Source organism: Delphinus delphis, chromosome 13 (assembly GCF_949987515.2).
Source record: "Delphinus delphis chromosome 13, mDelDel1.2, whole genome shotgun sequence".
Taxonomy (NCBI): Eukaryota; Metazoa; Chordata; class Mammalia; order Artiodactyla; family Delphinidae; genus Delphinus; species Delphinus delphis.
The window spans coordinates 24,607,257-24,620,738 of NC_082695.1; the positions used below are offsets into that span (position 1 = coordinate 24,607,257).

At 41.0% G+C, this 13,482-nt stretch overlaps 1 protein-coding gene across 1 annotated transcript in view; it reads left to right on the plus strand.

Annotated features, from left to right (window-relative positions):
- Nucleotides 1–2,771: 2,771 nt before the first annotated feature.
- LOC132436422 (sodium/glucose cotransporter 1-like) overlaps nt 2,772–13,482 on the plus strand; it is a 62,618-nt gene continuing 51,907 nt past the window's right edge. Inside the window, 3 exon segments of the mRNA XM_060029311.1 lie at nt 2,772–3,175; nt 3,177–3,204; nt 7,705–7,776. Of these exon segments, the coding sequence (XP_059885294.1) occupies nt 2,772–3,175; nt 3,177–3,204; nt 7,705–7,776 (504 nt within the window).

Consider the following 13,482-nt stretch of genomic DNA (forward strand, 5'->3'; position numbering starts at 1 on the left):
AATTACTTAACTTGGAAAGACATAATTTCGAAACTGATAGTCTTTTGCTTCAAAGTCAGATCAATTCTTCTAAAAAGATGAACTAGTTTTATCATTGACTTAAGGGAAAAGTAAATTTTGGTACTATATTCAGCTACTGGAAAACTTTCAAGTATATTTAGAACAACTTAGTCGGTGAATCTATTTTTTTCAACTGTGAATTTTATTAAATCTAAAGACAAATCAAGTATTTCTAATGAAAAGTTAGCATGTAAATTGAGATGTGCTGTAAAATATACACCAGATTTCAAAGACTTAATGTGGAAAAAAAGAATATAAAATATCCCAACAGTTTTTACATTGATCGTATATTATAATGTTAATATTTTGGCTTATTGGACATATTGGCTTAACTATTAATAAATTTATTATTTAAATTAATTCCACCTGTTTACTTTTTTAATGTGGCTACTGGAAAATTTTAATTTTTACAGCAAATGAAACAATCAACAAGATGAAAAAGCAACCTACAGAATGGGAGAAAATATTTGCAAACCATAAATCTGATAAGGGGTTAATATCCAAAATGTATAAGGAACTCATACAACTCAATAGCAAAAAAACCCAACCCAATTAAATATTAGGCAAAGGTCCTAAAAAGACATTTTTCCAAAGAAGACATACAAATGGTCAACAGGGATATGAAAAGATGCTCAACATCACTAATCACCAAGAAAATGTAAATCAAAATCACAATGAGATACCACCACACACCTGTTAGGATGGCTATTAACAAAAAAGTCAAAAGATAACAAGTGTCAGCAAATACGTGGAGAAAGGGGAATACCAGTACACTGTTGATTGGAATGTAAATTGTTGCAGCCACTATGGAAAACAGCATGGAGTTTCCTCAAAACATTAAAAATGGAACTATCCTATGATCCAATAGTCCCACTTCTGGGGATATATCCAAAGAAAATAAAATCACTATCTCAACATGATATCTATACCCTCTTGTTTATTACAGCATTACGTACAGTAGCCAAGATATGGAAACAACCTAAGTGTCCATGGACAGATGAATGGATGCAAAAATGTGAAATCCTGCCATTTACAAAAACGCGGATGAACTTGGAGGACATTATGCTTAGTGAAATAAACCAGACACAGAAAGACAAATATTGCATGATCTCACTTACATGTGAAATCTTAAAAAAACAAAACGAACAAACAAAAACCCTCCTAGTAACAGAGAGTAGAAGGATGGTTATCAGGAGCAAAAGTGTGGAGAAAAAGGGGAGATACTAATCAAAGGGTACAAATTTCAGTTATAAGTTCTAGAGACTTAATGTGCAGCATGGTGACTATAGTCAATAATAATGTATTGTATACTGAAATTTGCTAAGAGGGATCTCAAGCGTTCTCACTACACACAAAAAAAAAATGGCAACTGAGGTGACTGATATTCAATTAGCATTATTATAGTAATTATTTCACAGTGTATACCTGTATCAAACATTACATTGTACACCTTAAATAGACAACTTTTATTTGTCAATCATATCTCAATGAAGGTAGAAAAAAATAACACCCGTGATTCACATTATATTTCTCTTGGACAGCACTGAACTAAACTAGGACACGGAATTCTGCTCAGGAGGCTGAGAACATAGACTTCTGACCAGCTGCAAGCCTCCTGCCTTGTGGTCAGACTGACTGCTTATTAGGAGAATCAAATGGGTTAATACACACAAAGTACATATACATGCAAAGGGTATATCGTATCTTAATATAAATCAGGAATCAAGTCCATTCACCAAACTTCAAATTGATGTTTACTGTTTTTGTGACAATGTAAAGAACCGATAGTGGGTAAATTAGACACCATTAGCATATTATTATTTAATGTGTTTATCACTGGACTTTTTGCCTTCTTTAATCTGGTTAATTTTTTTTTTTAAGGTTTTTTTGCCTGACTGTGTCAGGTCTTAGTTGTGGCACGTGGGCTCTTCATTGCAGCACGTGGGCTTCTCTCTAGTTGTGGTGCGCAGGCTCCAGAGTGTGTGGGCTCTGTAGTTTGCCGCACGCAGGCTCTCTAGTTGAGGCACACAGGCTCAGTAGTTCGGGCGCGCAGGCTTAGTTGCCCTGCGGCATGTGGGATCTTAGTTCCCTGACCAGGGATCAAACCTGCGTCCCCTGCATTGGAAGGCGGATTCTTAACCACTGGACCACCAGAGATGTCCCTGGTTAATATATTTAGATTAGTTTTTGTTTGTTTATCTGAAGGCTCTGTTTATAGTATTTTATGACACTGTTGTAAAGTTCAACTATATCAATAAAAAACAAGTTCGAAAAGTAGAAGAAAAAAAAAAAGAAGTAGGTCTGGCACCTAGCAAGAGCTATATAACTGTTATCTATTATTATTGTTACTAGTATTATTGACCAAGATTTCTAACACCTCGTTAGAGAAGCACACCAAGGAGAGTAAGGCTTGGCCCAGACTGAAAATTCGCACATCACCTATGAAAGATCAAAGTGCAGAAAACTGAGGAGCCTCTGTAACCAGTTGGTCCAACCAGGGCCATGATTAGGGTGAGGCAAGCGAGGCACTTTCCTTGGCGCAAAATTTAAGGGGAGAGGGCACCAAGGAAACTCAGGACTCGGGATACATGATATTCGAATGCAATAGTTTACTAAATCCAAATCAATGCCCCAAACCCACAATGCACAAAATTTCGAAATGACAAATAAAGACAGGAGGGGTATTGCTGGTTTCTTCCGCCTCAGGTTTCATGTGGTTCGTTCGTAAAGACACGGGTGCTGCCCCGGTAGCCTCGACCGAGACCCACGCCGCGACCAGCTCTCCGTCCAGGGCAAAGCGATTCCGACCGCCAAACGGACGGCGTTGTGCCGGGACTGGCGGTGATGGCGGCGGCCTTCGTGCAGCGGAGCCCCGAATGCGGGAACTGGGCCGCGCGAGGCCTGCCCGGAGCTCCCAGGCTGCCCCGGGGCTGTTCCCAGGGTTCCCCGCGGCCGCGCCCCTGGAGCCCCACGGAGGCCATTGCCGCTTCCCGGAAGCGCGCGGCGCTCGCCCGCCCGGGCGCGCCGGCATGGGCTTCCCGTGGTATGGCCTCGCCTGGACTGCTCATGTCTTCACCGCCAGTAGTGCCCTGGACGTCCTGGTGATAGTTTTGTACGGTGTTGGTCCTGGGCATCGCGCTGTGGGTACGTGGGGCCCGGGGGCTGGGGGGGTAGGCCTGGACACCAGATGGGTTCGATCCTCACCTGCCTGTCACCTGATCCCCACCTCACATCCCTCTCGTTCCCGCCCCTGCACAGCCCTCAGCGGGGACCTCTCCACCCTCCCTGCGCCACCTGCTCCCTACCGAGAGTAAGGGCACGTCCAAGCCCATCTTCCCTCCCCACCCCACAAATAAACAGGTCAGGCTGCCAGGTGCCCACCGCCTGGAACCCAAGCCGTGTGTAATATGGGGTCGTTGTTCTGATCGATCGTCGTGATGGTGGTGGCAATAGTGACAATTACCCATCCTTCGGCGCTAAAGTGCCTGGTCTGTGCTGAGTGCTTTAAGTGTGTCACATTTTCACAACCAGGCTGTGGATTACAGATGAGGAAACAGGTTCAAAGAGGTCAAGTAACCACAAGGGAATGGTGGAGTGCAGATTCGAACCTAGAGCTGCCTGATCTGACGCATGAGCGTAACCACTGCCCAGCAAACAAGACCTCAAAGGTCACATGTAATTTAGGGCCCTAAGTGTTCACTTCGAATTTGAATTGGGCGCTTATATATTCTACTCTAGTATAAGGTTCTCTTAGTAGGGTGGCGACTGGGTCTCCTTTACTACCATCTGCCCGCTAGCACTTAACCTGTAGGCACTCACAAAGGTGTCTCGTAACTATACTCCCCAGGGCCAGGCAGTGAAAAGCCCGAGGGCAGGTAGAAAGGCTTTGGCCTGTGTCATGGTATCGCCCCTCGGCTAAGCTGTTAACCGTCAGAAGCCTCTCCTCGGCCTGCTTCGTAAGCAAGAGTATCTGGTGACAGCGCACCATTCGCTAGCTAGTGGGAGAGTTCATTGCGGGCTGCCCCCACCCAGCTGAGGCTTTCATGCCCATGTGACCTTTACTTCGGGGCGCTTCACCAGGTCACAATAAGGATCTTACTGTGCAGAATCTGGTCCTTCAAAGCAAGATCACTGGACAGCCTTTTGAGTGCTTACCATGCTGTGAGTGGGCAGATAGAGTAATGGAACTATGGTCTCCATCCTCTTAAGAGAATTTCGTATCTCTCCCAACTGAAAAGAAGTCGGAGGTATTGATATTTATCCAGATCATTCAAACAAACGATTTTTTTCAAATTGGTCTCAGTTATGAGAAACATCCTTCTAGGTGGCCCAGGCCGGGCTCTGAGTAGTGGGCACTTTGGGATCCTTCCCCCAGCTGCTCTCACTGAATTAGGAAGCCCCCACCCAACCTTCTTCCGGGTCTAGTTGGGGCCTAGGTGTGGCCAAGGTCTGAGGACCCGTAAGCCATCCGGCCGCTTCCAAAGGAAACCTACTGTTCCTTCTGTTCTTCTAGGAGCCATAAAACATGTGCTGTTATCCAGAATGCTTTGATCTTTTTCCTTCTTTGTATTGTTATTTTTCCTTTTGTCCTTCTTAAAACTCATATATTGTTTTTAATCACATGCTCACTGTAAGAAGTGAGGAGATGCATAACTGTCTAGAGGAGTTATGGTTCCTCCCTCAGCCATTCCCATCCCTCTGAGGTACCCAGGGCCTGTGTGTCCCTCCTCCCTTCTCAGTGCTTACACAGACACATAGGTAAAGGTTTTGCGTTTTTGTCTTTACAAAAAATGTGATCGTATGATACACATTACCCTGCAGTTTGTTACTACATGATGTGGAGTCCTTCAGGTCTATAGATAGAGATCTAGCTCATGGTTTTTTGTTTTAAATAAATAAATTTATTTATTTATTTGTTTATTTTTGGCTGCATTGGGTCCTCATTGCTGCACCCGGGCTTTTCTCTAGTTGTGGCGAGCAGGGGCTACTCTTTGTTGCAGTGCACGGGCTTCTCATTTCAGTGGCTTCTCGTTGCAGAACACAGGCTCTAGGCATGTGGGCTTCAGTAGTTGTGGCACACAGGCTCAGTAGTTGTGGTTTGCGGGCTCTGGAGCTCAGGGTCAGTAGTTGTGGTGCACGGGCTTAGTTGCTCCGCAGCATGTGGAATCTTCCTGGACTGGGTCTCAAACCCATGTCCCCTGCATTGGCAGACGGATTCTTAACCACTGCACCACCAGGGAAGTCCTAGCTCATGTTTTTATTAGATACACAATAGTCAAACACGTGTGTGATTCAGCTCTTCCCTACTCATGACACTTAGATTGCTGCCAGGTTGTTGTTTTTTAATAAGATTTTTTTAAATATATTTATTTATTTGTTTGTTTATTTTTGGCTGCATTGGGTCTTTGTTGCTGCTGTTGTTTTTAATGTGTTGATGCTTTTAAGCTGTGTAGCATGGATTCCCGAAATTGGAATTTCTGGGTTGGAAGGGTGTGTTTACTTGAAATTTTAGCAGATATCACTAAATGGCAATCCCCAAAGCTTGTTGAGATTTACATTTCTCACAAGCAGCATATGAGCACATTCTTTCCCCAGGCCTTCACCAGCCTGGTTTGTTACTACTAATTTAATTTTTGTGGGGGTCCCAGGGTGATGAGTGAGTAGTGGTATGTTACTGCAGCTTTGATTTGCGCTTTCCAGACTCAGCCTCCTATGAGATTGACCATATTCTTGTGAGCCTGTTGTCCTTTGATCTTCCTCTTCTGTTGAATAGCCAGTTTATGTGCCCATTTATGAATTGAGTTGTTCGACTTTGCTTTTATCACCTTGTCTGTCATTTGAGTTGCCAATATGTTTTTCCTAAACTCTCATTTTCTAGAGCAGTTGTTCTCAACCTCAGCACTACTGACATTTGGGACCAGATAATTCCTTGTTGTGGGAGGTCTGTCCTGTGTATTATAGGATGCTTAGAAGTATCCCTAAGCCCTGCCCCTTCACAGCCAAAACTGTCTCCAGACATTGCCACATGTCCCTTGGAGGAGTGGGGCAAAAATCACCCCTGGTCGAGAACCGCTGCTCTAGACTCTGTTACTGTTGTCTCTCTGTCATCTGATTTGTTTTCACTTTGAAGAAGTCTACTGTCTCTCTTTTCCTTTGCATCTAGATTTCCTGGCTTGCTTAGGAAAGTTTTTACCCACTTCAACATTGTACAAATACTATTCTAAAATTTTTTCTAATATTTTATAGGTTTTAAAAAATATTTAGGGAATTCCCTTATAGTCCAGTGGTTAGGACTCCGTGCTTTCACTGCTGAGGGCCCGGGTTCAATCCCTGGTCAGGGAACTAAGATCCTGCAAGCTAAAAAGAAATTTAAATGTCCAGAACATCTGGGATTTCCTTTTGCATATAATGTGATAAAGGAGTCTAGCTTTATTTTCTTTTGGTTCTTAAGCAAACCACCCTTTTCTCACTGAACAGAATTGCCCACGTTTGCACAGATGGGACTCCTGAAATCCTTCATCAGCTTCTGACCGCTGAGCCCCCACAAGGAAATCTTGTTCTTTGTTGCTGGTGCCTTGGCTCCTGCAGGATGTTAAAGGGGAAAAAACCTTACGCTTTTGTTTGTTTGTTTCCTCTGTTATCAGTCTCAGCCCCAAGATCTTTGAGAAAGTGGTGGATGCACCTTCTGCCCCAGCAGCCTGGCTGCTGTGGTTGGTGGATTATTCCAGAAAGAGCAGGGAGGAAGGAGGAGGCAGGGACATGTGCATAACCACCCTCTTCCCAGGACCTCCTCTCTTCCTGTCTGGTTCTTTCTTTAATGGGAAGACAGAGTGATTTTATTCATCTTAGAACATATTGTAAATTCCTTTTAAAAGTTCTAATGCACCTCTCCCTACATACCGCTGATACCTTCCTTAAGAAAGGTCAGCTCTGAACATAATGGGCTCTTGATAAATATTTAGTGAATGGATGAAATGAGACTAACTTAATGTGTCTGATTTAGAGTTGTTCTTTGGTTTAAAGCTTTATGATGTGAAAGGACTCCATTATAAGGCAGATACCCCAGATGGTGGTAATAAGTTCACTTCTCCCACAGAAACACTTTTTTGTCAACCAGTGGTCATCCGTGGGTCCTGCTAGTCCTAGGCAATCCAGGAAATCCCCAGGAATATCTTTTGACAGTACTGGAGTCTGGGAATCAGAGCTGGGGACCTGAGGAGAGAGCCCTTGGGTGCGTTGGGAGGACATCATAGTCTTGGCAACGTGACTGCTCTCCCGGAAGAAGCTAGGCTGGTGTTCAGCTTTGCCATTCCCAGTCAATTGATACATTCGCTGAACCACTCATCTCCAAGACTCTGCTGGGAACCATGCACTGGTTAACTATTGGGGGAAAAAATAAAGCAGTATTATTTTCACACTAGTGTAGAGAAATGGACAGGCCCATGTGATCTCATAGCTGGGAGAGACCGTGGGCCCTCCTCTAACTCAGCAGGTAGAGACCTCTGTTCCTAAAAAGAATGAAGGGGAAATGGGATCTCTGCAAAGGACATTTACCCATAAGTGAAGGTCATCTGTTTGTGAGACCTGTGTCTTTGAAGCAGTTTGGTTTCTTGGATTCCCCCCAACACCACCCCTTTTTTTAAGGCTGTATTGTCAAGGAGTCGTGGGACAGTAGAAGACTTCTTCCTGGCTGGCTGAAATCTAGCATGGTGGCAGGTGAGTGTGCCTTGCATGTGCAGTCCAGTTTGGGGGCTGCGTGTGGATTCATTTATTCCTTTAATTTGGATGTCTTTTACCCCCAAATAATTTGAAGTTGCTAAATCAGGAAAGTCATTTCATTAGTACTTCCCTTAACTCTTCCATTCAGCTCAGTGTAGTTCAGTAACCATTACTAGGTGTCTGGTAGTACAAGGTATTGTTCTAGGTTCTGGGACATAGATAAAACATAGTGAGTCCTGCCCTCTGGAAGCACACAGTGTAGAGTGGGAGTCGGATGTGACTTCTTTTTTTGGTTTTTTGGTTTTATTTATTTATTTATTTTTATTCAGCAGGTTCTTATTAGTTATCTATTTTATACATGTTGGTGTATAATATGTCAATCCCAATCTCCCAATTCATCCCACCACCACCACCACCCTTCCCCCGCTCTCCCTCCTTGGTGTCCATACGTTTGTTCTCTACATCTGTGTCTCTATTTCTGCCTTGCAAACCAGTTCATCTGTACCATTTTTCTAGATTCCACATATATGCGTTAATATACGATATTTGTTTTTCTCTTTCTGACTTACTTCACTGTGTATGACAGTCTCTAGGTCCATCCACGTCTCTACAAATGACCCTTTTTATGGCTGAGTTCCACTGTATATATGTACCACATCTTCTTTATCCAGTCATCTGTCGATGGGCATTTAGGTTGCTTCCATGACCTGGCTACTGTAAATAGTGCTGCAATGAACATTGGGGTGCATGTGTCTTTTTGAATTATGGTTTTCTCTGGGTATATGCCCAGTAGTGGGATTGCTGGGTCATATGGTAATTCTATTTTTAGTTTTTTTAAGGAACCTTCATACTGTTGTCCATAGTGGCTGTATCAATTTACATTCCCACCAACAATGCAAGAGGGTTTCCTTTTCTCCACACCCTCTCCAGAATTTGTTGTTCGTAGATTTTCTGATGATGCCCATTCTAACCAGTGTGAGGTGATATCTCATTGTAGTTTTGATTTGCACTTCTCTAATAATTAGTGATGTTAAGCAGCTTTTCATTTGCCTCTTGGCCATCTGTATGTCTTCTTTGGAGAAATGTCTATTTAGGTCTTCTGCCCATTTTTTGATTGGGTTGTTTTGTTTTAATATTGAGCTGCATGAGCTGTTTATATATTTTGGAGATTAATCTTTTGTTGATTCATTTGCAAATATTTTCTCCCATTCTGAGAGTTGTCTTTTTGTCTTGTTTATAGTTTCCTTTGCTGTGCAAAAGCTTTTAAGTTTCATTAGGTCCCATTAGTTTATTTTTGTTTTTATTTCCATTACTCTAGGAGGTGGGTCAAAAAAGATCTTGCTGTGATTTATGTCAAAGAGTGTTCTTCCTATGTTTTCCTCTGTTTTATAGTGTCCGGTCTTACTTTTAGGTCTTTAATCCATTTTGAGTTTATTTTTGTGCATGGTGTTAGTGTTCTAATTTCATTCTTTTACATGTAGCTGTCCAGTTTTCCCAGCACCACTTACTGAAGAGACTTTTCTTTTCTCCATTGTATATCCTGGCCTCCTTTGTCATAGATTAGTTGACCATAGGTGCATGGGTTTATCTCTGGGCTTTCTATCCTGTTCCGTTGATCTATATTTCTGGTTTTGTGCTGGTACCATATTGTCTTGATTACTGTAGCTTTGTAGTATAGTCTGAAGTCAGAGAGTCTGATTCCTCCAGCTCCATTTTTTCCCCTCAAGATTGCTTTGGCTATTCAGGGTCTTTTGTGTCTCCATACAAATTTTAAGATTTTTTTGTTCTAGTTTTGTAAAAAATGCCGTTGGTAATTTGATAGGGATTGCATTGAATCTGTAGACTGCTTTGGGTAGTATAGTCATTTTCACAGTATTGATTCTTCCAATCTACAAACATGGTATATCTCTCCATCTGCTTGTGTCATCTTTCATTTCTTTCGTCAGTGACTTATAGTTTTCTGAGTACAGGTCTTTTACCTCCTTAGGTAGGTTTATTCCTAGGTATTTTATTCTTTTTGTTGCAATGGTGAATGGGATTGTTTCCTTAATTTCTCTTTCTGAGCTTTCATCGTTTGTGTATAGGAATGCAAGAGATTTCTGTGCATTAATTCTGTGTCCTTCAACTTTACCAGATTCATCGATTAGCTCTAGTAGTTTTCTAGTGGCATCTTTAGGATTTTCTATGTATAGTATCATGTCATCAGCAAACAGTGACAGTTTTATTTCTTCTTTTCCAATTTGGATTCCTTTTATTTCTTTTTCTTCTCTGATTGCCATGGCTAGGACTTCCAAAACTATGTTGAATAATAGTGGTGAGAGTGGACATCCTTGTCCTGTTCCTGATCTTAGAGGAAATGCTTTCAGTTTTTCACCATTGAGAATGATGTTTGCTATGGGTTTGTCGTATATGGCCTTTATTATGTTGAGGTAGGTTCCCTCTGTACCCACATTTTGGAGAGGTTTTATCATAAATCAGTGTTGAATTTTGTCAAAAGTTTTTTCTGCATCTATTGAGAATGATCATATGGTTTTTATTCTTCAATTTGTTAATATGGTGTATCACATTGATTGATTTGCATATATTGAAGAATCCTTGCATCCCTGAGATAAATCCTACTTGATCATGGTGTATGATCCTTTTAATGTGTTGTTGGATTCTGTTTGCTAGTATTTTGTTGAGGATTTTTGCATCTATATTCATCAGTGATATTGGTCTGTAATTTTCTTTTTCTTTGTAGTATCTCTGTCTGGTTTTGGTATCAGGGTGATGGTGGCCTTGTAGAATGAGTTTGGGAGTGTTCCTTCCTCTGCAATTTTTTGGAAGAGTTTGAGAAGGATGGGTGTTAGCTCTTCTCTAAATGTTTGATAGAATTCACCTGTGAAGGCATCTGGTCCTGGACTTTCATTTGTTGGAAGATTTTTAATCACAGTTTCAATTTTATTTCTTGTGATGGGTCTGTTCATATTTTCTATTTCATCCTGGTTCAGTCTTGGAAGGTTATACCTTTCTAAGAATTCGTCCATTTCTTCCAGGTTGTCCATTTTATTGGCATAGAGTTGCTTGTCATAGTCTCTTATGATGCTTTGTATTTCTGCAATGTCCATTGTAACTTCTCCTTTTTCATTTCTAATTTTATTGATTTGAGTCCTCTTCCTCTTTTTCTTGATGAGTCCCGCTAAAGGTTTATCAATTTTGTTTATCTTCTCAAAGAACCAGCTTGTAGTTTTATTGATCTTTGCTGTTGTTTTCTTTGTTTCTATTTCATTTATTTCTACTCTGATCTTTATGATTTCTTTCCTTCTGCTATCTTTGGGTTTTGTTTGTTCTTCTTTCTCTAGTTCCTTTAGGTGTAAGGTTAGATTGTTTATTTGAGATTTTCCTTGTTTCTTGAGGTAGGATTGTATTGATATAAACTTCCCTCTTAGAACTGCTTTTGCTGCATTCCATAGGTTTTGGATTGTCGTGTTTTCGTTGTCATTTGTCTCTAGGTATTTTTTGATTTCCTCTTTGATTTCTTCAGTGATCTCTTGCTTATTCAGTAACGTATTGTTAAGCCTCCATGTGTTTGTGGTTTTTATGTTTTTTTCCCTGTAATTGATTTCTAATCTCATAGCGTTGTGGTCAGAAAAGATGCTTGATATGACTTCAGTTTTCTTAAGTTTACTGAGGCTTGATTTGTGACCCAAGATGTGATCTATCCTGGAGAATGTTCCATGTGCACTTGAGAAGAAAGTGTAATCTGCTGTTTGGGGATGGAATGTCCTATAAATATCAATTAAATCTATCTGGTCTATTGTGTCATTTAAAGCTTGTGTTTCCTTATTAATCTTCTGTCTGGATAATCTGTCCATTGGTGTAAGTGAGGTGTTAAAGTCCCCCACTATTATTGTGTTACTGTCAATTTCCTCTTTGATAGCTGTTAGCATTTGCATTTGCCTAATGTATTGAGGTGCTCCTATGTTGGGAGCATATATATTTATAATTGTTATATCATCTTCTTGGATTGATCCCTTGATCATTATGTAATTTCCTTCCTTGTCTCTTGTAACATTCTTTATTTTAAAGTCTATTTTATCTGATATGAGTATTGCTACTCCAGCTTTCTTTTGATTTCCATTTGCATGGCATATCTTTTTCCATCCCCTCACTTATAGTCTGTATGTGTCCCTAGGTCTGAAGTGGGTCTCTTGTAGACAGCATATATATGGGTCTTGTTTTTGTATCCATTCAGCAAGCCTGTGTCTTTTGGTTGGAACATTTAATCCATTCACATTTAAGGTAATTATCAATATATATGTTCCTACTGCCATTTTCTTAATTGTTTGGGGTTTGTTTTTGTAGGTCCTTTTCTTCTCTTTTGCTTCCCACTTAGAGAAGCTCTTTTAGCATTTGTTGTAGAGCTGGTTTGGTGGTGCTGAATTCTCTTAGCTTTTGCTTGTCTGTAAAGCTTTTGATTTCTCCGTCAAATCTGAACGAGATCCTTGCCAGATAGAGTAATCTTGGTTGTAGTTTCTTCCCTTTCATCACTTTAAATATATCGTGCCACTCCCTTCTGACTTGTAGAGTTTCTGCTGAGAAATCAGCTGTTAACCTTATGGGAGTTCCCTTGTATGTAATTTGTTGTTTTTCCCTTGTTGCTTTTAATAATTTTTCTTTGTCTTTAATTCTTGACAATTTGATTACTATGTGTCTTGGTGTGTTTCTCCTTGGGTTTATCCTGCCTGGGACTGTCTGCACTTCCTGGACTTGGGTGGCTATTTCCTTTCCTATGTTAGGGACGTTTTTGACTATAATCTCTTCAAATATTTTCTCAGATCCTTTCTCTCTCTCTTCTCCTTCTGGGACCCCTCTAATGCAAATGTTATTGGATTTAATGTTGTCCCAGAGGTCTCTTAAGCTGTCTTCATTTCTTTTCATTCTTTTTTCTTTATTATGTTTTGCAGTAGTGAATTCCACCATTCTGTCTTCCAGGTCCCTTATCCATTCTTCTGCCTCAGTTATTCTGCTATTGATTCCTTCTAGTGTATTTTTCATTTCATTTATTATATTGTTCATCTCTGTTTGTTTGTTCTTTCATTCTTCTAGTTGTTTGTTCTTTAATTCTTCTAGGTCTTTGAATTGTTTTTTTAATTTAAAAAAATTTTATTTATTTATTTATGGCTACGTTGGGTCTTCGTTGCTGCACATGGGCTTTCTCTAGTTGCAGCAAACGGAGGCTACTCTTCATCGCAGTGCTCGGGCTTCTCATCATGGTGGCTTCTCTTGTTGCAGAGCATGCACTCTAGGCACGCGGGCTTCAGTAGTTGTGGCTCGTGGGCTCTAGAGCACAGGCTCAGTAGTTGTGGCACACAGGGTTAGTTGTTCCGCGGCACGTGGGATCTTCCCAGACCAGGGACTGAACCTGTTTCCCCTGCATTGGCAGGCAGATTCTTATCCACTGCGCCACCAGGGAAGCCCTCTTCTAGGTCTTTGTTAAACATTTCTTGCATCTTCTCGATCTTTGCCTCCATTATTTTTCCGAGGTCCTGGATCATCTTTACTATCATTATTCTGAATTATTTTTCTGGAAGGTTGCCTATCTCCACTTCACTTAATTGTTTTTCTGGGGTTTTATCTTGTTCCTTCATCTGGTACATCATCCCCTGCCATTTCATTTTGTCTATCTTTCTGTGAATGTGTTTTTTGTTCCACAGGCTACAG